At 43.8% G+C, this 25,847-nt stretch overlaps 1 protein-coding gene across 2 annotated transcripts; it reads left to right on the top strand.

Annotated features, from left to right (window-relative positions):
* Positions 1-1,885: 1,885 nt before the first annotated feature.
* LOC124282292 (ras-like protein family member 12) lies at positions 1,886-25,329 on the top strand. 2 transcript variants are annotated; one of them, XR_006900119.1, is made up of 6 exons: positions 1,886-3,134; positions 8,195-8,251; positions 12,480-12,553; positions 19,968-20,155; positions 21,174-23,893; positions 25,318-25,329. XR_006900119.1 is itself a non-coding variant. In XM_046718245.1 (5 exons), exons 1-5 carry the CDS (start codon positions 3,044-3,046, stop codon positions 21,475-21,477), a joined length of 714 nt encoding a protein of 237 aa, XP_046574201.1. In that variant the 5' UTR covers positions 1,886-3,043; the 3' UTR covers positions 21,478-24,258. The 2 variants fall into 2 exon arrangements, 1 of the variants encoding a protein (XP_046574201.1); XM_046718245.1 differs by lacking the exon at positions 25,318-25,329 and having other exon boundaries at positions 21,174-24,258.
* Positions 25,330-25,847: the final 518 nt, after the last annotated feature.

The following is a 25,847-nucleotide window of genomic DNA, read 5'->3' as shown; positions in this document are numbered from 1 at the left end:
TGAGTGAGTTGTCACGACGGCAGTATCACAGGAACATCGTAATTCTATCATATATATAATAGGGGTGGGCGGATGGCTGAAGTATCCACATGCACGCACGCACGCATGCATGCACGCACGCACAAAGAGAGAGAAAGATTGAGTTTGAGTGGGAGAGAGAGAGAGAGAGTATAACTGAATAAGTTGATCAAGTTGAGTTATAGTCAAGACAGCAGTATTTCAGACACACTGTGGCTTGCGATGTGTGTGTCTGCGCGCGAGTGCGTGTGCGTGTGCGTGTGCGTGCATCATCGTATGTATAGCCAAAAGGTATATATCGCCTTGCTACTGGGTTACAACTCAGGGGAATTGTGTTCAAATGTTAATTCCATGAAAACAAACCTAGTCGTTGGTGGCCATTTTAGCCAAACCTATCTTCGCATTTAGAGGTTCCTTATTTCCCTGTGGGACGAGTGGTTGGTTAGGATGCACTGTATGCCCTGAAGAGCAGGATCCGATTCCCTACAGTGGATATAGTGTTAAAAAATCCATTCTGTTAACGCTGACAAAGTCCATTTCATGCAGTAACATTACAGACTAGATACGAAAGGACATCTTATCGTTTTCTTCTTTGAGACATTACGAAACCCAAAATGATGGCTTCGAAATTTACTATTTAAATATCTATTTTTTTCCAGATGTGTGCTCTTGTCATGTATATGTATCCGAACCGGAAAGTAGTGATGTATTTGTAATTCCTGTTGGTGTCGTTCATAGATATGAATGAACGTGTTAACGTCAATATTCTCATAAATGAAATTGCTTTAGATCTGAAATAGAGATCAAGTAAAGGTGATCTAGGTGCAAATACATATGGCAGTCCCTCCCCTACTTAGGTATCAGGTTTGTACTGTGTCTGTACCAGTTAAACCCTAACAGCACCCTACTCAGGGAAGGACACCTTTCTCCCTCTTTATCACCCACCCCCCTTCACTCAGTCTTAAGAACATATATTTATCATATCTATCTCCTTCCACTTATCCCCCATCTCAACACACACCTTGTCATCAATACCGACCCAGCCCGTCTTGCCCACCGCGCACTCTTCACAGTACTATACATATCTATATTATCTAGAACATGATTGAATTATGTATTCGTTCATATTGTAGATGACATCACAATCCTCATCCCTTGTTCTTGATATTAAACCTTTTCATAACTTTTCTTTAACGGGTCACCTTCACCTCGCCCCAACTTCACAAATCCTGCCAAAGGTTCACTGATCCCATCCACCCAACCCCATCCATACAAAACCCCACTCATCCAGGCCCACCCAAACACCCTCATTCAAACAAACCCCGCTCGTCCAAGTTCACCCACCCCCATTCAAACAAACCCCGCTCGTCCAAGTTCACCCACCCCCATTCAAACAAACCATACCCATCCAAGCCCACCCAGCCCCATCCATTCACGCCCCACTCATCCAGGCCCACCCAAACACCCTCATTCACACCGCCTTACCCCCACACCCATCCCCTACCCTAACACTCCCACACACCCCGTGTCCCCAGAGACCTCTGGTGTCCCATAGTGGATGCAAGCACACCCATATCCATAGAATTCCCAATACTACCCACTGCCCGTACCCAAATGATCCCTTCGGTGTATTCTCCCGGAGAGCTGGCACTCCCTTCTCATCTTGGTCCCCACCCTCGCAGAACACAATCTTATCCCTCGGGCTGCAGGTCTTCATTTACACCGAAAACTGATGATACGAGGACGGCCGGGGTTATGATAACTGTTTGGGTTGAGTAAAGCCGCGGCATCCCCGGGCGCTGAGGGGTGAAGAGACTCCACTCCTATCCCCACAGCATCCTGAAATAGCAGCAACACATGTGCGGGTCGGGCCTATCTCTTCTCTCGCAGTCGGGGGCCGTGAACGCGCAGGCTTGGCAGTCAGATACCGTCATCCTTAGGCGCTTGAGGAACTTTGCATGATAGAGCCTGGCTGTATGTGCTGGAACTAGACAATGCACAATGGGTTTGAACCTAAAGATGTTTCATAACTTCTACAGTTTGGTGCTAGCGCAAACATACTCCAGAATGGGAAGATAATAGCAGTGGGAAATCATTTAGGAGGGTTTATAGACTTGGTGAGTGATCGCGTCAAGTTGGTGGTGATCTACCGAACGCTGGATCCAAAGGCAAGAGACGCTCTCGATCAAACTGTGGATATAAACGTGGCAAGGTGGTTAATAGACATGGAGACTCGCTGTAGTGAAACACCTTTATAACGAGGTTGTTATACACAGGTAATCGTGAATTGTTATAACGAGGTAACCACTTTGTGCCTTGGAGTATCAGGAACCTTGTTTACAGACTGCCTTGCTTCATTCTGCTCCTGTTGGACTTACATAATACGCCAGTGTGGGAAACAGCTGTGCGGGGGAGATAGTGCTGCGGACAGCGTTCACCGTTACAGAAACGTGGCCGCGAGATGAAGAAAGTTGGATTTAAAGAGTAAACCAGTGCAGTTTTACTACGATAAACATTCCCAAGCGGAAGAAACGCGACGCCAAATATTCTTTGAAATTTCACCCAGGGAATCATTTTTTTGTGTTTGGAAGTTTTCTGATGGATTCTTTGAAATTGTGGATTCTGTTAAGTCCGTTTCGTTGTGCCCATATTTACAAGTCATGGTCATTAACCGGTGCCAGTTCAGCTTGTGAAATTGTTCAATCAGTGACAGCATCAAGATAGCAGATAAAATATCCTTTGCCACAAGCTCATTTGAAGATAATAAATGGTACTTTGAATCATATCGTACTAATTGGAACTGTCTTATCTACAAGAACCTATTCATGGAAATGGAGCATGTTCCTGCTATCTGAGTTCAGTTTGATATCAAAATACATCATCTCCAGTGACGTTAAGTTAAAATGATAAAATATTGTTTGGATTAGTTGTCAGGGAGGTCAATTGTAAACCAAAACATTTCATATCCCGTGTCCCAAGCCATGGTGATACCGTTCCCAGCATCGTCGACAGGTGTGTAGTCAAAATGTCAGGAAGAGGAAAGGTGTTTCATCGCAATGGTGGAGTCCCGGAATACAACATCGCCCTGGTGGGTTCTCTAGGGGTGGGGAAGTCAGGTGAGTGCACGTGCTGGTGTGTGACGTCACGTGTGACATGGACCATGTTTCCGTGTTAAGGTGTTATCATCTGAACAGTTACATCATGCATACCTCTCCTCGCTCCTGCTCTGTCAGTGATCCCAGTGAGCCGTGGTGTACCGTTTCTCACATGTTGTTTACTGCGTCCTATCTGTTTTTGTAATCTGTGAAGCCAGGCGCATGGCTTGGTATAACATACACCGAAACCTGTTGGATATTGGCACACGATACATTCTACGTTAGGAGCCCCAGATCGCGGAACCTGCATAAACAACAAAAACAATAATCGCATTATCACCTATAGGTGAGATATGCTGATATCTGTAGAACGCATTGTAGCGTCGTATGGTCTTACACGATGTAGCTTTTTTGTGGACGAGTCGTTGTAGCTTTACTAAATATGTGCATTGTAGCTTTACATTTACACATTGTAGTTTTACTGTGTCTATATGTTGTAGCTTTACATAGACTATGCGTAGCATTTTACAAACGAGTCGTTGTAGCTTTACGTTGCGAACACGTAACTTTTGTGTACTCTACACGTTGAAGCCCTACGTTGCCTACAGGTAGCTCTACATTGCTTACACGTTGTAGCTCTACGTTGCTTATACGTAGCTCTACACAGTCTACACGTTGAAGCTCTACGTTGCCTACAGGTAGCTCTACACAGTCTACACGTTGAAGCTCTACGTTGCCTACAGGTAGCTCTACACAGTCTACACGTTGTAGCTCTACGTTGCCTACAGGTAGCTCTACACAGTCTACACGTTGTAGCTCTACGTTGCCTACAGGTAGCTCTACATAGCTTACACGTTGTAGCTCTACGTTGCCTACGGTAGCTCAACACAGTCCACATGTTGTAGAACTAAGTTGCCTACAGGTAGCTTTACACAGTCGACGCATTGTAGATTTACGTTGCTTATACGTAGCTCTACACAGCCTACACGTTATAGCTGTTCATTGCCTACAGGTAGCTCTACATAGCTTACACGTTGTAGCTTTATGTTGCCTACAGGTAGCTCTACATAGCTTACACGTTGTAGCTCTACGTTGCTTATACGTAGCTCTACACAGTCGACACGTTGTAGCTCTACGTTGCTTATACGTAGCTCTACACAGTCGACATGTTGTAGATCTAAGTTGCCTACAGGTAGCTTTACACAGTCGACACGTTGTAGCTCTACGTTGCTTATACGTAGCTCTACACAGTCGACATGTTGTAGATCTAAGTTGCCTCCACGTAGTTCTACACAGTCGATGCGTTGTAGCTCTATGTTGCCTACGGTAGTTCTACACAGTCGATGCGTTGTAGCTCTATGTTGCCTACGGTAGCTCTACACAGTCGACGCGTTGTAGCTCTACGTTGCATATATGTAGCTGAACACAGTCGACGCGTTGTAGCTCTACGTTGCTTATACGTAGCTTTACACAGTCGACATGTTGTAGCTCTACGTTGCTTATACGTAGCTCTACACAGTCGACATGTTGTAGATCTAAGTTGCCTACAGGTAGCTTTACACAGTCGACGTGTTGTAGCTCTGCGTTGCCTACAGATAACTCTACATAGACTACACGTTGTAGCTTTACATAGCCTACACGTTGTGGCTTTACGTTGCCTACAGGTAGCTCTACACAGTCGACACGTTGTAGCTTTATGTTTGCCTGTAGGTAGCTTTATATAGCCTACACGTTGTAGATTTACGTCACCTTCATGTAACTCTACATAGCCTACACGTTGTAGATCTACGTTGCCTACATGTTACTCTACATAGCCTTCACGTTGTAGATTTACGTTACCTTCATGTAACTCTACATAGCCTACACGTTGTAGATTTACATTGCCTACATGTAACTCTACATAGCGTACACGTTGTAGATTTACGTTGCCTACATATAACTCTACATAGCCTACACGTTGTAGCTTAACGTTGCCTACATGTAACTCTACATAGCCTACACGTTGTGGCTTTACGTTGCCTACATGTAACTCTACATAGCCTACACGTTGTGGCTTTACGTTGCCTACATGTAACTCTACATAGCCTACACGTTGTGGCTTTACGTTGCCTACATGTAACTCTACATAGCCTACGTTGTGGCTTTTAAATTGCCTACATGTAACTCTACATAGCCTACACGTTGTGGCTTTACGTTGCCTACATGTAACTCTACATAGCCTACACGTTGTAGCTTAACATTGCCTACATGTAACTCTACATAGCCTACACATTGTAGCTTTACGTTGCCTACATGTTACTCTACATAGCCTACACGTTGTGGCTTTACGTTGCCTACATGTAACTCTACATAGCCTACACGTTGTTGCTTTACATTGCCTACATGTAACTCTACATAGCCTACACGTTGTGGCTTTACGTTGCCTACATGTAACTCTACATAGCCTACACGTTGTAGCTTTACGTTACCTTCATGTAACTCTACATAGCCTACACGTTGTGGCTTTACATTGCCTACCTATAACTCTACATAGCCTACACGTTGTAGCTTTACGTTGCCTACATGTAACTCTACATAGCCTACACGTTGTAGATCTACGTTGCCTACATGTTACTCTACATAGCCTACACGTTGTAGATTTACGTTACCTTCATGTAACTCTACATAGCCTACACGTTGTAGATTTACATTGCCTACATGTAACTCTACATAGCGTACACGTTGTAGCTTTACGTTGCCTACATATAACTCTACATAACCTACACGTTTTAGCTTAACGTTGCCTACATGTAACTCTACATAGCCTACACGTTGTGGCTTTACGTTGCCTACATGTAACTCTACATAGCCTACACGTTGTGGCTTTACATTGCCTACATGTAACTCTACATAGCCTACACGTTGTGGCTTTACGTTGCCTACATGTAACTCTACATAGCCTACACGTTGTGGCTTTAAGTTGCCTACATGTAACTCTACATAGCCTACACGTTGTGGCTTTAAATTGCCTACATGTAACTCTACATAGCCTACACGTTGTAGATTTACGTTGCCTACATGTAACTCTACATAGCCTACACGTTGTGGCTTTACGTTGCCTACATGTAACTCTACATAGTTTACACGTTGTGGCTTTACGTTGCCTACATGTAACTCTACATAGCCTACACGTTGTGGCTTTAAATTGCCTACATGTAACTCTACATAGCCTACACGTTGTGGCTTTACGTTGCCTACATGTAACTCTACATAGCCTACACGTTGTGGCTTTACATTTCCTACATGTAGCTTCATGTAGTCTACACGATTCAGCTGTATAATTGTAATTAAACTTTGCGTGAAGAATATTGCATGTACTCTCATGACACATATGCCCTACAAGAATTCCACACCAACTAGAGATACGCCTTATCAACGACAGCGTCAGAGTACTAGTTGGTACGGGCGTACTAATATATTTACGGGCACGACGTCGTTAGCGTCATTGGTAAATCTGTGGCGAAAGTTGCTGTCATGAAAACTATGATGGCGACCAACACGTCCGGATCTGGACCAGACTCAATAGAGTTAGTAGCATGAGTAATGCTACACGTCACTACACAGTCAACTCTACCACGCAGTTGGCCAGATGCGAATCAGGTTGCCCATAGTAACCTCGACATATTCAGGAAGTCGGTTCTCATTGGCATTAGGATCTGGTCTCAATGCTTCAGGCAACACACGTATGCCCAATGTCACAAGAAATGGGATCTTATACATGTTATTCAGAAGCGTGTGTCTGGCCTTAAAATTACGTTGTCCAGATTTATGCTTGTTCTACAGTTTCAGATTCCTTGGGTTTACATGAATATGTATTTCACATAAGGAATCAATCACTTTCAGTTGAAGTTTTGCACTCGACACTTTCCATGGATTTGAAATATTCATACTGGCTGAATTTCTTCATGTAAAAAATATAAATCCCATGTTTGTAGCACATGAACACAGGTGAAGATGAAAAAACGGAATAGTAGGATCGGTGCCAAAAGTATGTTCTGTTGCTCCTTGTCGGTAAAACATCTTGAAAGAAGAGAAAAATTATGTGTCAAAAACCTTAAACCCTGGAACCCCTGAAGATCCGGGTTACAGTTAGGCCTAGGTTTTCGAAGCTCTCTTAGGGCTAAGATAGTCGTAAGTGCCATACATTAACATTAACTTACGACTATCTTAGCGCTAAGAGAGCTTCGGAAATCTAGACCTTGGTCTTCAGCATGCTTGTCGTAAGAGGCGACTAACGGGAAAGGATGGACAGGCTCGCTGACTTGGTTGACACATTTCATCGTATCCAAATTGTATACATTCATAACCACGATATAGATCACTGGATTATCTGATCCAGACTTCATTATTCACCGACGACCACCAAACAAACTTAACCCTGGCTCACTCCTTCAAATGCAACAGGATGATTCGAAAAGCGGTAGATGGTTCCATGAATTGTGCCATTTTGGGAATAGGAATATGTTCACTTAACGAAATAATACGTGTTTGTGATGGGTCTTACTGATGGGACAGAACTCGCTCTTCTGTTCGCGAACACCTGCTATCATCTATATTTGGTAGAGATTCCCAAACACTAGACTAACGCTTATAAGTTGATAGTAACAAATAAATCCATTTAAAATGAACGGAGTCCCGGTGTGAACCTGGAGAAATATTGACTTGCTACATTTAGCAATGGGGATGGGTTGGGGTGGGGGTGTCTAGGCAGTAGTGCAAATAATGTGGTTCAGGGACTATGAGACAGACTACTTAAACCGTGCTTATGACATTGTGGACTCGGTAGATGTTTGGACCGATTGACCTCTCCTTTTACGTTTCAGATTTAGGTATGGAAACAGTTTTGTCGTTTATATTTGTGTAAAGAAACAGTAGACGTCTGGTCACTGCAGACATTACCAACATATAACCCAGGGTTTGAAGTTTGTTCAAAGAAACAGATGGACAAATGATGACAAAGCCATTAATAATGTAAGCACCATTTGATTTTGAAACGTACAGATACCATAATACCTATTCATATGAAAATCGTTTGTTTCCAGCTCTCACCGTCAAGTACATCACAAAGAGATTCATCATGGAATACGACCCTGACCTTGGTGAGTATCACGTGGACAACGTCGACATCCGCATCTCCCTGGACCAGAATAGATGCCTAGACAAGCTTCAGTCCAGATACCTTTATGCACGCTATACACAATGTACCACTTACAAGACAGGGAAAACAACCATTACATTAATTTATATGAATGTACATATATGGCAAATTAACAACAGACAACAGCAATTCACGAGTCTTTTTTGTAGAAGCCACAAGTACATATGGAAACGCCCCTGTTGAAAAACAAATACCTTTCATTATGTATTAAACCAGAGTTTACATAAAACTGATCCAGAACTATTGTACAATCCTCGATAAAATTCTGTTACTCAGTGCGATAATTCGATAGATAACAATTTTATATACGTATGTTAAAGTATCTGCATTCGGGCGTGAGTAGACTGATCTACGTGAATGAAAGTATTTTCTACGTAACTTTCATCTACATGGATGTAAGCATTACCTACGCAAACGAAGGATATTTTTAGACTGTGGGGGCGGTAGGGTAGCCTAGTGGTTATAGCGTTCGCTCGTCACGCCGAAGACCCGGGTTCGATTCCCACATGGGTACAATGTGTGAAGCCCATTACTGATGTCCCCCGCATCAATAATGCTGGAATATTACTAAAAGCGGCGTAAAATTAAACTCACTCACTCATTTTTAAACTGTGGAACTTATACGCTTCCATACTTATATGATTGTTACCTTCCGGTATGATTCACCGACATATGCATCTCCTTCACTCTGGTATGGTTAGTTTTCTGTTCTTGTTTTTCAAAACATTATGTCAGTCCTACGTTTCATATGTTATGCTATGACAAGTATATTTGTCATATGAATGATTTGTTGAAAACATGAAAATGAAAACGAGTATGCCAGACCTGTCACTCATGAATGTTTGTAACGTGTACAACATTATAACACTATTTGACGGGGACCGTTGTAACTTGCGCATCACTGACAATGGTAGGAACCTATGAATACACTCATTCTGTAACACATCGTTATTACGCACTGTTGTTTACTTATGTCAGTAAGCATTATATCATTCGATAACCCACTGCATAACCATAGGCGGATCCAGAGGGATGGGGGTGGGGGTGGTTTTTGTAGCCCCCCCCCCTTTGTCCTGAAAGTTTATTAAACTCTCGTGAAAACGGGTGAAAATGAACTGTGCACCCACCCCACCCCCTTTCTCAAACTGATAACGTACCATTCTATAACTCCTTATAACATTCGAACCACACACGTAGCAGTTCGATAATCCTGTTTATAACCTAACATTCTAACACACATGTCTGACATGCCTTTTTATAACACATATAGATTATGCATCATTTATGTATAAAGTACCATATTGTAACACTGTATATTTTGAACCATTCTGCAACACGTATAAGGCGCATCAGTTTGCAACAGATATGTATAACTTACAATGACATTGATGTACTTTTGCATAACACAATTGCAACACCTACCATTCTATGACACGTGCTTATAACGTACCATTCTGTAACATTTATACAAAACATACCAGCTCTCAGTGTTAATGTCTGGTAACGCTTCCACGTGTGTTTCCTTAACCTGTACATGCGCACAACGCCAGCTCTCAGTGTTAATGTCTGGTAACGCTTCCACGTGTGTTTCCTTGACCCGTACATGCCCACTACTCCAGCTCTCAGTGTTAATGTCTGGTAACGCTTCCACGTGTGTTTCCTTGACCCGTACATGCCCACTACTCCAGCTCTCAGTGTTAATGTCTGGTAACGCTTGCACGTGTGTTTCCTTGACCCGTACATGCCCACTACTCCAGCTCTCAGTGTTAATGTCTGGTAACGCTTGCACGTGTGTTTCCTTGACCTGCCCACTACTCCAGCTCTCAGTGTTAATGTATGGTAACGCTTGCACGTGTGTTTCCTTGACCCGTACATGCCCACTACTCCAGCTCTCAGTGTTAATGTCTGGTAACGCTTGCACGTGTGTTTCCTTGACCCGTACATGCCCACTACTCCAGCTCTCAGTGTTAATGTCTGGTAACGCTTCCACGTGTGTTTCCTTGACCTATACATGCCCACTACTCCAGCTCTCAGTGTTAATGTCTGGTAACGCTTGCACGTGTGTTTCCTTGACCCGTACATGCCCACTACTCCAGCTCTCAGTGTTAATGTCTGGTAACGCTTGCACGTGTGTTTCCTTGACCTACATGCCCACTCCAGCTCTCAGTGTTAATGTATGGTAACGCTTGCACGTGTGTTTCCTTGACCCGTACATGCCCACTACTCCAGCTCTCAGTGTTAATGTATGGTAACGCTTCCACGTGTGTTTCCTTGACCCGTACATGCATACTACTCCAGCTCTCAGTGTTAATGTCTGGTAACGCTTGCACGTGTGTTTCCTTGACCCGTACATGCCCAATCCTCCAGCTGTCAGTGTTAATGTATGGCAACGCTTCCACGTGTGTTTCCTTGACCCATACATGCCCACTACTCCAGCTCTCAGTGTTAATGTCTGGTAACGCTTCCACGTGTGTTTCCTTGACCCGTACATGCCCACTACTCCAGCTCTCAGTGTTAATGTCTTGTAACGCTTGCACGTGTGTTTCCTTGACCTTCCCACTACTCCAGCTCTCAGCGTTAATGTCTGGTAAAGCTTCAACGTGTGTTTCCTTGACCCGTACATGTCCACTACTCCAGTTTCCAGTGTTAATGTCTTGTAACGCTTCCACGTGTGTTTCCTTGACCTATACATTCCCACTATACTCCAGCTCTCAGTGTTAATGTCTAGTAACGATTCCACGTGTGTTTCCTTGACCCGTACATGCCCACTACCCCAGCTCTCAGTGTTAATGTCTGGTAACGCTTGCACGTGTGTTTCCTTGACCCATACATGCCCACTACTCCAGCTCTCAATGTTAATGTATGGCAACGCTTCCACGTGTGTTTCCTTGACCCATACATGCCCACTACTCCAGCTCTCAGTGTTAATGTCTGGTAACGCTTGCACGTGTGTTTCCTTCACCGAACGTGCCCACAACGCCAGCTCCCAGTGTTAAAGTCTGGTATCGCTTCCACTTGTGTTTCCTTGACCCATACATGCCCACTACTCCAGCTCTCAGTGTTGTCTGGTAATGCTTGCACGGGTGTTTCCTTGACCCCTACATGCCCACTACTCCAGCTCTCAGTGTTAATGTCTTGTAACGCTTGCACGTGTGTTTCCTTGAAATGCCCACTACTCCAGCTCTCAATGTTAATGTCTGGTAACGCTTGCACGTGTGTTTCCTTGAAATGCCCACTACTCCAGCTCTCAGTGTTAATGTCTGGTAACGCTTCCACGTGTGTTTCCTTGACCCGTACATGCCCACTACTCCAGCTCTCAGTGTTAATGTCTGGTAACGCTTGCACGTGTGTTTCCTTGACCTGCCCACTACTCCAGCTCTCAGTGTTAATGTATGGTAACGCTTGCACGTGTGTTTCCTTGACCCGTACATGCCCACTACTGCAGCTCTCAGTGTTAATGTCTGGTAACGCTTGCACGTGTGTTTCCTTGACCTTCCCACTACTCCAGCTCTCAGCGTTAATGTCTGGTAAAGCTTCAACGTGTGTTTCCTTGACCCGTACATGTCCACTACTCCAGTTTCTAGTGTTAATGTCTTGTAACGCTTGCACGTGTGTTTCCTTGACCTGCCCACTACTCCAGCTCTCAGTGTTAATGTCTGGTAACGCTTCCACTTGTGTTTCCTTGACCTATACATTCCCACTATACTCCAGCTCTCAGTGTTAATGTCTAGTAACGCTTGCACGTGTGTTTCCTTGACCCGTACATGCCCACTACTCCAGCTCTCAGTGTTAATGTATGGTAACGCTTGCACGTGTGTTTCCTTGACCCATGAATGCCAACTACTCCAGCTAACAATGTTAATGTTTTGTAACGCTAGCACGTGTGTTTCCTTGACCCATACATGCCCACTACTCCAGCTCTCAGTGTTAATGTATGGTAACGCTTCCACGTGTGTTTCCTTGACCAATACATGCCCACTACTCCAGCTCTCAGTGTTAATGTATGGCAACGCTTGCACGTGTGTTTCCTTGACCCATAGATGCCCACTACTCAAGCTGTCAGTGTTAATGTCTGGTAACGCTTGCACGTGTGTTTCCTTCACCCGAACGTGCCCACAATGCCAGCTCTCAGTGTTAATGTCTGGTAACGCTTCCACCTGTGTTTACAGAGGGGACGTACACAAAGCATGAAGACTGGGATGGACAGGAGCTGCTGGTCAACATCATGGACACCTGTGATAAGGTAACACATCATGCGTGCTCGGAGGAAAGTAAATATATCAGGTTTTGCAAACTGATAGACTTGCAGAAAGTGACATGCAATTAAAATGCATGTTACTTATGAGCTGATTAGAGCGAGCAAGCTGATGTAAAGAAATAACATTTTTGTCTCGCGTAAGAATACACTTTAGACATTTTGTAATTAGATGAGCATTGCGCCTTAACTAATTGGCAGTTTTATTCACGGTAAACAGTATTTTGTCAACTCCGATAGCATGATGCATATGACTCTAACAGCTAGTGATGAAACACATGGTGAGGTGAGGTGAAATTGGGTTTAACGTCGTGCTTGAGAATATTTCGCTCATATGACGACGTGCATGCGTGTGTATGTGTATGTGCGGCTGCTTGTACTAGCCCAGACTGAAGCTGGTTTTATAGTGCTAGCCCACTGAGATACCATGCCGCAGTGAAGCATGAATACCCCACTCACACACATTATACTGACTCCGAGCCGACCAGTCCTTGTTGTACCCATTAATGCCGAGCGCCAGACAGGAACCAACAAGTACCATATTTTAACGTCTTTTGGTATGACGCGGTCGGGGATCGAACCCACGACCTTCCGCTCTCCGGGCGGACGCTCTAACCACTACACCACGGAGGCGGTCCGAAACACATGGAACCAGATAGGAAATGGAAACAAGTCCAGCAACGCTGTCCCTTTATCGGGATACATTATCTGAGATCCAGATAATATCTTCATTTTGGGTATTTTACTCTGATAATATTTTTTACATTAGGTGTTTGGTAGTATTCTGTGAGTATAAATATATTTTAGCCCCTGGACCATTCCTTTGGTAATTTTAATCCAGTGAGTAGACACCTTTGAAAAATGATTCTGCTGTTGCTTGTAACTTCTGTTTTTCTTCTTATTATTACAATAAGCGAGACTAACGGGATCGTGCGGCCAGGCTCGCTGACTTGGTTGACACATGCCATCCCAATTGCGTAGATCGATGTTAATGATGTTGATCACGGGATTGTCTGGTCCAGACTCGATTGTTTGCAGACTACCGCCATATACCTGAAATATTGCTGAGTGTGGCGTTAAACAACAAACAAACAAAACATGGATCATTAATACCAAACGAAACCAATAAGCGAGGTGTGACACTTTTGTGCAGTATTGCACAGTTGTAGGCATGGGAGATGCGTTCTTTCGATCAGCAAGTAAAGATGAGGAAAGATTTCGTAACGCGGGTAACCAAAGAGTACGCATTAAAGAGTAACGGGTGTGAGGTACACATTCATCTGGGTTTCATGGTAAATGATAATAATGACACAAATAGCTTTTCGGTATATCGCACTGCGGCAGGCCCTATTAATATTTTACTACAGGTAAATACCACAGAGAGCATACATATCACACCATGTACTGGAAATAGTATTGCTTGCATAAGTGCGAACTGCACATGCGCATGTCATGTACGTAGATGGGACGACCACCTGTTCGCTAGGCAGTGAGGGTAGGTGTTATTCATACAAACAGTGGAGTCATCGTAACTGCAGTACAACTTTCCAAAATAAATATGTAGTTCAAGCACTTGTTGTTTTGGAAGTATCCCAGAGGAATATTTTACCGCAGCTTAAAATAGCATTCAGGTCATGGTGTACCTTGCACACTTTGTCGAGCACCACTACCCATAGCATTTACCATAACATTTCCACAGATTTCAACTGGATAAACGACCAAGGTTATTGTTAGTGACACCGCGGAGTATTATTGGAGGTTTACCCTGAAGAGGTTCCTTGATGCGACTACTGAACTGTTTGTGTAGAGAACAGGGCGAGTTTGTGTTGAATATGGATAGTTTGTATAGGATATTGTCCAGGATATTTTATTGTGTCATAGGATACGGCGAGTTTCTGTCCATGATAGGGCGAGTGTGCGTCTATGATAGGGCGAGTTTGTGTCTACGATAGGGCGAGTGTGTGTCTATGATAGGGCGAGTGTGCGTCTATGATTGGGCGAGTGTGTGTCTATGATAGGGTGAGTATGCGTCTATGATTAGGCGAGTGTGTGTCTATGATAGGGCGAGTGTGTGTCTATGATTGGGCGAGTGTGTGTCTGCATGATAGGGCGAGTGTGTCTATGATAGGGCGAGTGTGCGTCTATGATAGGCGAGTGTGTGCGTCTATGATCTGTGTCTAGGGTGAGTGGTGAGTGTGTGTCTATGATAGGGCGAGTGTGTGTCTATGATAGGGCGAGTTTGTGTCTATGATAGGGCGAGTGTGCGTCTATGATTGGGCGAGAGTGTGTGTCTATGATAGGGCGAGTATGCGTCTATGATAGGGCGGGCGTTTGTGTCTATGATAGGGCGAGTTTGTCTATGATCTATGATAGGGCGAGTGTGCGTCTATGATTGGGCGAGTGTGTGTCTATGATTGGGCGAGTGTGTGTCTATGATAGGGCGAGTGTGTGTCTGTGATTAGGGCGATGTGTATGCGTCTATGATAAGGAGTGTGTGTCTATGATTGGGCGAGTGTGTGTCTATGATTGGGCGAGTGTGTGTCTATGATTGGGCGAGTTTATGTCTATGATAAGATAGGGCGAGTTCGTGTCTATGATAGGGCGAGTTTAGTCGAAGGCGAGTGTCTATGATAGGGCGAGTTTGTGTCTATGATAGGGTGAGTTGATAGCGAGTGTCTATGATAAGGGCGAGTTGTGTGTCTATGATAAGGCGAGTTCGTGTCTATGATTGGGCGAGTGTGTGTCTAGTTGATAGGGCGAGTGTCGTGTCTCTGAGTGGGCGAGTGTGTGTTTATGATAGGGCGAGTTTGTGTCGAGTACAAGGCGAACTTGTTTCTGGGATAGGGCGATTTTGTCTGGGATATGTCGTGTTTGTGTAGAGGAGAGGTGGGCAGAGAGAATAATTTTGTATATGATATAGCGAGTTTGTGTCTGCGTATTTAAGCTCACCTAAATTGTGTTGTCCGCCCGTCATAAATCTTCACTGTTACCTTTTCGAGTGAGTGAGTAATTTGGGTTTCACAGGGCTTTGAACAATTGAGCTAGCTTGATGTTGCCGTAAGCCCGAAGTGATGATGGTCTCAGACCTATACCACTGTGGTGAGACCTGAGAGTATTGATATGGTGCTGTCAAACGTACATATACATTTTCACCCCCACCCAGTGCACCATTATGTTTTATGAGGCTGAAACTTTATATTAGTAACAGTCCAAGCAACGGTGACTCAAATATACTGGACAAAATAAGTTAGGGATATTGGTATTTTTATCATTGATATTTTATCAGTATGTCAATGAATAAACAGATCATTATTCATAGTTTCAAAATTTACATGCATGTATATCCCTAACTATTTTTGTCCAGTATATTTGTGCGAAGAACTCAAATCCCATTTTAATAATGGCAGCCATGGCAGCCATATTGTATTTTTCAATTTTCCCCATGAATCAGCCATTCCTGTATCCATCCTGACATTTGGTACGTACAGTGTGCGAAATAGTTTCCAAATGTTGCTAGCCATATCGGGCTAGCTATGCCTCAAAGTTACTAGCCCACAAAATAATTCACTAGCCCGAAATTTGAATGTAGAAACTAAGCAAAAGATTACAAATAGGTAAAATACCATAAAAACAAATGACCCCATGAGAATTCACTAGCCAGTAGGATTTTTACTAGCCACGGGCTAGCAGGCCATTGGCTATTTCGCACACTTGGTACATAGTAAATATTTACCCATGCGATATGACATATTGTAAGATATATATTGTTGTATATGGTTGACCCTGTGGAGCCATCTGTGCTTCACGTACACCTCAGTGTGTAGACTTTCTTCAAACCCCATCTGGTGTCCCCCGCCGTGATATTGCTGGACTATTGCTAAAAGCGGCGTAAAACCAAACTCACTCACTCACTCAAACCCCACTGATGCCTCTGAATGGTGCTAATACTGTCACCATGGCAGCCATATTGGAATAGTCATTGCACTAATTACTGAGCGCTGTCTGCAATAGCTATGAAAGAGTCGCTCTATGGTGTGCCAACGCGTCTTTTGCTTTTTTACGTAGTCTTGTTTTCTCTTCAGAAACATTCAGGTGACCTAAAAAGCCTTGTAGCGTTTTTGTCTTCTGTATGAACAGCTTCACTGACGTTCTCGTTAATTACAGAAGGATTTACAAATTGTTTGCGTTCACTTGACGCCCTTGATGAGATACACAGTATACTTGGATTCCCGCCATTTTGGATCGTTTTGAGGCCTTCATGCGTGGTTACTCATGGGTATATGAGAAGTTCAGACCTGTATCCTGGATTCCCCAGGGCGAACACCGATATGCAGGACGAATATAGACACTGGCAAAGTGTCATGACACTCACCATAATCATACGCTACATTCAGAGAATGCTTGGCTCCGCTGCGTGAATGAAGTCAACTCCAAGAGAGGTGTTTTGTGCTTGCTGGAATAGTTTGCATTTGCGGCACATATTTGACACAGTGAAGTGAAGAGATAATCTTTCATGCTTTTTAGGTCGGGTTGTTACTTCGTGGTAAGATAGCCTGGTGGTTAAAACGTTAGCCCGTCACGCAGAAATACCGGGTTCGATCCCCCGCATTGGTGAGGTGAGGTGAGGTGAAATTGGTTTAACGTCGTGCTTGAGAATATTTCGCTCATATGACGATGCGCATGCGTGTGTATGTGTAGGTGCGGCTGCTGTACTAGCCCAGACTTAAGCTGGTTTTATAGTGCTAGCCCACTGAGATACCATGCCGCAGTGAAGCATGAATACCCCACTCAGACACATTATACTGACTACGAGCCGACCAGTCCATTTATGCCGAACGCCAGGCAGGGACCAACAAATACCATATTTAAACGTCTTTTGGTACGACGCGGTCTGGGATCGAACCCGCGACCTTCCGCTCTCCGGGCAGACGCTCTAACCACTACATCACGGAGGCGGTCCCCCCGCATTGGTACCGATGTAAGAATGTTTTAAACGTTCTTGGTGTATGCAGCCTCTATATGACTGGGGTGTGGCTGAAGAGGCATAAAATAGTACTCAGTTATTTACTTTGGGCTCAAATGGTTTTGCTTTTGTTAAGATTGGTTGATACACTAAATGGACGTTGTTTGGATTTGAACTGTGTGTTAAACATCGCCGTGACCTCGGCCATGATATCAGGTGGCGGAGCGGTTTCCAGGGAGGCTGCTTTTCGCACTTTCAATTTTGATTATACATTGAGCGTTACTTCTAGACAGAAAATATTCAAATTATATCTTGAAATATCTGATTGGATGCTTATTTCGACATGAACATAATAGATATTCATTGATGTTCCTTCGGCGTGTCATGTGATAGACAGTATGACCACAGCAATAACGCTGGTTCCAAGTGAGATGTGCATGGCGGTTGCCTGGTCGTCATGTTGCCGCAGTTAGCGAGGCAGTCCCCAAGGCGTTCTAGAAACCATATGATCTTGGGTTCGCCCTAACTGACTGACTGAGTTTAGTTTTACGCCGCTTTTAGCAATATTCCAGCAATATCACGGCGGGGGACACCAGAAATGGGCTTAACACATTGTGCCCATGTGGGGAATCGAACCCGGGTCTTCGGCGTGACGAGCCAACGCTTTAACCACTAGGATACCCCACCGCCCCTTCGCCCTAACTATGCTTATAGGTAAAGTTTGTCAGCAGTATTCCTGTTTTCGCGGGCCAAACTGGTAACCGTCTAAGACCTCAATTCCTTCGGGCTTGAAACTGCCCACATGAAACTGCCAGGCCGTGATGTAACTAAAATATTGAACAGAGCCGTTAAAGCCCACTCACTCAGCTATGTTTGGTACCAGCTGTTTGTCCAGGATTTAGGCCAACATTGGCCATGATGCACAAAGGTAGCGGAGTACAATATTGAAACAAATAACCCATCAAGCTGACGGCGTATCATAAGTGACATTGTATCTAAAGCTGCGTCTCACATCACACTTCAACAAGCGCACAATGTTGGTCATGAAATTCAGCACCAGCTATAGCCTCAGTTTGTATTGATAGACCTCTAGTCACTAGTACCTCTAAACCCTATGCTAGTCATTAAGGTGTCCCTACAGTGCCAACCATCCTGTCAGGTTGTACTGATAGACCTCTAGCCACTCGTCCATCTAGTCATTAACGTGTCCCTACAGTGCCAACCATCCTGTCAGGTTGTACTGATAGACCTCTAGCCACTCGTCCATCTAGTCATTAACGTGTCCCTACAGTGCCAACCATCCTGTCAGGTTGTACTGATAGACCTCTACCCACTCGTCCATCTAGTCATTAACGTGTCCCTACAGTGCCAACCATCCTGTCAGGTTGTACTGATAGACCTCTAGCCACTCGTCCATCTAGTCATTAAGGTGTCCCTACAGTGCCAACCATCCTGTCAGGTTGTACTGATAGACCTCTAGCCACTCGTCCATCTAGTCATTAAGGTGTCCCTACAGTGCCAACCATCCTGTCAGGTTGTACTGATAGACCTCTAGCCACTCGTCCATCTAGTCATTAAGGTGTCCCTACAGTGCCAACCATCCTGTCAGGTTGTACTGATAGACCTCTAGCCACTCGTCCATCTAGTCCCTATGCTAGTCATTAAGGTGTCCCTACAGTGCCAACCATCCTGTCAGGTTGTACTGATAGACCTCTACCCACTCGTCCATCTAGTCATTAAGTTGTCCCTACAGTCCCTACAGTGCCAACCATCCTGTCAGGTTGTACTGATAGACCTCTACCCACTCGTCCATCTAGTCATTACTCGTCCATCTAGTCATTGTACAGTGCCAACCCTACAGTGCCAACCATCCTGTCAGGTTGTACTGATAGACCTCCTCAGGTTGTACTGATAGACCTCTACCCACTCGTCCATCTAGTCATTAAGGTGTCCCTACAGTGCCAACCATCCTGTCAGGTTGTACTGATAGACCTCTAGCCACTCGTCCATCTAGTCCCTATGCTAGTCATTAAGGTGTCCCTACAGTACCAACCATCCTGTCAGGTTGTACTGATAGACCTCTAGCCACTCGTCCATCTAGTCCCTATGTTAGTCATCAGGGTGTCCCTACAGTACCAACCATCCTGTCAGGTTGTATTGATAGACCACTAGTCCATCTGGTTGCCATGCTAGTCTAGTCCTTCTAGACCTCCAGCAACTAGTCCATATGTTAGTCATAGGAACCATCCTGTCAGTTTGTATTGATAGACCGCTAGTTATTAGTGCCTATGTTAGTCATTCCAGTGCCCCCGCAGTACCAACAGTGCTCCTACTTTAACAGTCTCCACGAGTAAAACCTTAGGTTGGAGCCACAGTGATATCAGACTCCTTGAACCATGACATACGCCCTGCCTCATCCATATCTCTTTTTCCCACCAGGACGACAGCGAGGCAATGCGCTATCTGAAGTGGGCAGACGGCTTCCTGGTGGTGTACAGTATCACCAGCAGGCAGAGTTTCGACAAGGCCCGAGAGTATCTGGAACTGGTCACTCAGCATCTGAAGAACACGTCGAGAGAGTGTCCGGTTGCTCTAGTCGGCAACAAGATTGATCTGGAGAGATACAGGTAGGCCTCTACTGGCTATCAACAGGTCGATGCCTAACGACTCAGTCTGGGATCTGCCTGTTATTCCGAACCATCTCACGTTCAATTAGGGACCTCAATTAATGATGAGGATTCTTTTTTGGAGACGAACATTTTGGGATCACTACTTCAATAGACCCTCCTAAGGGAGAAACTAAACAATGTTTCCATCAGAACATTATTTAAGACATCCAGACTGTGCCCCGAACACGTTTTGCTGTCTGCTTGGAATTTTCTGGGGAAATAGAAAACACTCATAAAAACCCAGGTTATACTGAATTGTGTATTGACCTTCTATTTGATGAGGTCCTGCTTTAGAAAGGCTTTAGTCAAAGTTAGTTAAATGTCAAGGTCATCGTTCAGGTTTAATTTTTGTCGTCGGCTTCTAAGGCATGTTTACCTCTCCAGGCATACACATTTACGAACTCATAAAATGTTTGAGCCACTATACCAAAAGGCAAGGTCATCTGTAAGGTCATTGCGGACACGCTTGTCATTCTTTGCCTTCATTGCTTCGGTTCTTTGCATAGTCTCGAGACTTAATAATTCTTGAATCTTAAGAAGTTATGGAGAGTAGCACTGAGATAACTGTGTCTCAGAAAAGACAAGAAACTATCTGCTCATCAAACAAACTGATTGTCAACTGTTGAGTGACAGGCATCGAGTCTGAGTGTTCAGATCGCTGCATCTTTTCATGCCTGTCGCTCTCGACCTATTCCATTTGGGACAGGATACGCACAGTTTTTCTACAACATCTAGTACCATCGATTGCTATTCATACAAACATACATACCATATAGTCGGAACCCAAGGATGGCCTCGGCTTTTAGTGCAAATGTATTATGAAATGTTTGGGTTTTTTTCTTTTTTTCCGAGTTCACTGTGTGATTCAGACATTGACGTTATGTCAGTCGTAACTGCTGTGCTGTCACATAGATGATAGAGAGTTTTAGTCCCCACATTGTCCACTCAAATAAAACCAACGTTGTGTGTATTTCAGACAGATCAGCAAGGCGGAAGGCTCAAGCCTGGCAGCAGAAGTGGACTGTTCGTTCTTCGAGACGACAGCAGCCGAGGAGTTTGAGCACGTGGAGGGCGTGTTTCAGCGCGTGCTGCAGGACATTCACCAGGAAAAATATGGCCACGTGCTGCAGCCACTCGTTATATCGGAGGACAAGGCGGCGTTCTTTGCTTCATCTCGCAGACCAAAGTCGCCCAGGGGGTCATCTGATCGCAAGGAGGAAAAGAATACAGCCAAGAAAACTCCAACAACATTCAACAAACTGTTTAAGATATTTAACTGACGAAGCTTCTTTGTTCGTTTCGATGATACCCCAAGGACTAGGTCATTAGACGCAGCAGCCAGTCTATGTACATACATGCTGTACGTGCCTTCCAGAGATGTGAATAGTTCATCAGTGTTCAATATGACGTCACGAGATTTTGTACACTGTGACGGGTCACGACTGACTGCCTGAAGACTTCGGCGGCTATACTGACGTTGTCAACGATGGCTTTGGTCATGTCTCACCAGTGGTCAGTGAAGTCATACGGTGAACACACAATGGGTGTGAATAGTCTTATCGATAACATGTGCTGTTGATCCTGTTTGCTCATGCATATTGGGAAAGGGTGGATGCACCATGTTTCTCCCAAGTGTGAAATGTTCTGTGAAATCATATCCTAGCAATCTTTTCGAGGCCTGATAATGTGTCATGTGAAAATGTGTCATGACACATAGGTGTCTAAATTTGTTGAATTACACTCATGCTCATCGAGGATTAACCGAGCTAATTGATAAATCATGTCTACACGATCTTAGCGAATCTTATAACAGTCCGTCTCCGACGTGAAGATGTGTAAAATGAAGTTACTGTAGTGTTATATTTTCCTTCAGATATATTAGAGGGAACTAGGAAATCTTGACTTGCCAAATCTTCTTCACTTGCTATTTCCGTATCATGGTATGACAGACATGGATGAGACCAGCGTTAGTAGTAGCACCAAGTTTGCTTTGTAGACGGGTACTGGGTAACGTAGCATAAATCGGCATCGCAAGCTTGCCTTGTCATTGTGTTCACTACTCAATAACAAGACCCAGGGACCCGTTCTACAAAACTCCTATGCTTTAACACTGGCTTAACATTGTCGTAGCTACGCTAGCTTTGTGGAACGGGGCCTAAGTTCTTGTCTGCACGTGACAATTCCTTCATGGGAACTACCATACTACACGTCAAATTTAACACGTGTGCATGACGGTGGTAACCTTGGTCCCGTTCCTCAAAGCGATCTTAACGTTAGGGTGATCGTAACTCCCACCCATTAACGTGGACTTACGGTGATGGTAGAACTAAAATCTCTTTGGGGAACCCGTCATGAACCAGTTGCCCAAAGCATTCACTGCAGTTAAAGCTCGACTTATAGGGGATAGTGTAATTCAAAAACTGCTTCGCTCTGCTCATGTGTTTTTTCATTTGGAAGTGTTTTATTCAGTCAGAAACCCAAGATATCTAATGCCACATACTTTCTGTTGCAAGGGAGTACCAATATATTACACAATGTCAGAACGGTAGCACGCTACACGAAAGAGGATAACTCATTACGGTGCCTAAATCATTACCACACGTTGGACTTATTTACGAACTAACTGAGTTAAAAAAAACAAAAAATACTGATTGACTTCCTCATTTGACTACTTGATGGGTGGTGGTTACAGCGTCCGCTCGTCACGCCAAAGACCCGGGTTCGATTCCCCACATGGGTACAATTTGTGAAACTCATTTTTGGCGTCACCCGCCGTGATATTGCGGGAATATTGATAAAGGCGGCGTCAAACAATACTCAATGACTACTAGATACATTAGACGATAATAATATACACGTTTACATGGAGACGATATTACATGAATCATATTTCATTGTAAAAATGTGTCATAGAGATTATGTTATATTATATAATTCATTATGTTCATATGTTATAAAGTTGTGCATGTGTCGTCCATGTGGATATATCTCCCTCAGTCATGCAAGTGTTGACTGCCTACATGTACTGGGTGACTGTCTCATTCTGATCATACTCCCGTCTGTAGTCATACGCCAAGAAACGTTTTATAGTGTAGAACAAATAATGTTTCATCTACATCGTCACCATCGACTTTGTGCTGTTCTCTTACAGAAACAACCAAGTGAATTATCCTTATCGTTATATGTTAACGCCCTAATTAATCGATCGATGTAGTACCACATACGCTTTTATGAGCTTTAAGCCTTCGGTGCAGCTGTAGGGGATGATTCGTGTAGTCATTAATTATGTGTGTGTTTATTGATCAGGTGCGCAGTCAGGAATATTCTAGATATTTCACAACGACCTGTATAAACTGTGGGTCAGACGAACGAGTGAGCGAAGTAATGAACAACGTCCTACTTGGGGCATGCTGACATTAAAAATACCAAGTCAGCCTGACCCAATGAATTACCGCCTGAAACGACAACTAGAGGTTTCTGGTGACCTGAGGGGCGGTGGGGTAGCCTAGTGGTTAAAGCGTCCGCTCGTCACGCTGAAGACCCGGGTTCGACTCCCCACATGGGTACAATGTGTGAAGCCCATAGTGGTCTCCCCCGCATTGATATTGCTGGAATATTGCTAAAAGCGGTGTGAAACCATACCAATCAGTCACTCTGGTTACCTGTCCTAACCCCGGTATAACGGCGGTGAACCGCGTAACATCAAACTCTGTACCCAAAACTCGACATTAAAGGGGGGACTACATTGACAGTAATGGAAGACCCAGCTAATTTGATTGAAGTCGTACAAACTCTAATTTAGTTTGCTGCAACACATATTGTATCTTTATGTCTGTCCAGTTACTGCCGCTATAACACGTAACAAGTATGTTTGTATTTAATGTGAAGGAGGAACGAATATATTTACGAAGACATTTTAAGTGTTGACAATGTGGAAGCATAGTTCCCTCCTAATCCAAGGCCAAGAAATAGCGCCATTCTACTTCAACAAACTTTAAAGATGTATATGTATGTGTTTAATGAACAAATTATATTCTGAAAAATGAAACATTGGTTGTCCATTGTGTTTATGTGTTGTCATTGACTACCCTGCACATTCAAACTGGGTGTTTTTAATGAGTCAGTACGCACCACGTCCGATAAAGTGATTACATGGCCCTGGGTTTTAAAGCCCAGTGCTTAAAGCGTTCGCTGGTCACGCCGAAGCCCCGGGTTCGATTCCCCACATGGGTACATTGTGTGAATTCATTTCTCGTCCCCCCAGCCGGGAGATACAGTAGTTGGCCATAAGTGAGTCATCATTAGTGACATTCCCATAGACTTGCATGTTAATTAACTCTTGCAAGCATAATTTTCGTAAATTTAGTTTCGGTCGAATTGCTTTCAATACGTACCTACCAGCTGGGAAATCATATCAGCTACATACACATAATTTCCATTCAATTTTCCGATGATTATTAAGAAAACTGCAACTATTTAAACAACATTTAATAGACAAACCAATCAGGTTTAACATCATGATGGCTGTCTATAGGATAGATTAAAATTAAGTTGTACTGATGGTGCTTAATCAGGTGCCATTCGATAACAAATCAACGGAAAGATGAAAGAAAATTATGTACACGTATAGCTGAAGATGATTTCCAAGATGTTTGCAATATATCCAAATAAAATGACTTTTACTCAATTTATGAAAATTATTCTTGCAACAGTTAATGAACATGTAAGTCTATGGAAATTTCACTAATGGTGACTCACTTATGGCCAACTGCTGCAGCTGGAATACAAATTAATGCGGAGTAAAACAATATTCACAAGCTCCTTTTACATGAAGGGCCGTACAGATTTGAGGATATTACCAGTACTTAACGTGGAAATAGTAACTGTCCTCGATGAGAGTTCTTCACGACTATGTCTCTGCATAGTCATATCGTATCGTGCTTTCCACTCTGAAATAGGGGGCGGTGAGGTAGCCTAGTGGTTAAAGCATTGGCTCGTCACGCCGAAGACCCGGGTTCGAATCCCCACATGGGCACAATGTGTGAAGCCCATTTCTGATGTCCCCCGCCGTGATGTTGCTGGAATATTGCTAAAAGCGGCGTAAAACCAAACTCAGTCAGTCAGTCAGTCTGACACAGGTCGCTGTGTACAGCTGGGCGTTAACTGCAATCTTGCTGTAATGACTGTTAATGTTGTTTATCGCTATAAACATCATCTTAATTTGCCTGCAGATATTCAAGCATTGTACCTTATCGCCGAGATAAAAAGCAACGATAATCGTCATGTATAGATCCCAAAGGCCATATGTTCATTACCACACGGCGTGCTTTCTCGTTTGGTATACGCCATATTAATGTGATCTGCGTAATTTTAGGATGAGTCACGGCGCTTTACGTGTATTCAGTTTATTAGTGGCTTGACAAGTTCTATAACCTATTCCGTTGTCGTTATTAATGATAGTCAACAAATACACATAGATACAACAGCTGTTGAGTTCATATTGGTAGAGGACTTTAGTAGAGTTTTCACAAGGGGGCGACGTGTCTCTCGGGTCTACGTTGTTGGTGTCCATATGATAAACGTTTTTTGATCACATTAAATGTGATGACCCTGATAGAGCATGCGACTTGTAGGCCCATGATGTGATGTA

The sequence above is a fragment of the Haliotis rubra genome, unplaced genomic scaffold (assembly GCF_003918875.1).
Source record: "Haliotis rubra isolate DU_JTF1 unplaced genomic scaffold, ASM391887v1 Scf298, whole genome shotgun sequence".
NCBI classification, from domain to species: Eukaryota; Metazoa; Mollusca; class Gastropoda; order Lepetellida; family Haliotidae; genus Haliotis; species Haliotis rubra.
The sequence above is the reverse complement of the archived record's forward strand: the minus strand, read 5'-3'. Positions and strand labels throughout refer to the sequence as shown.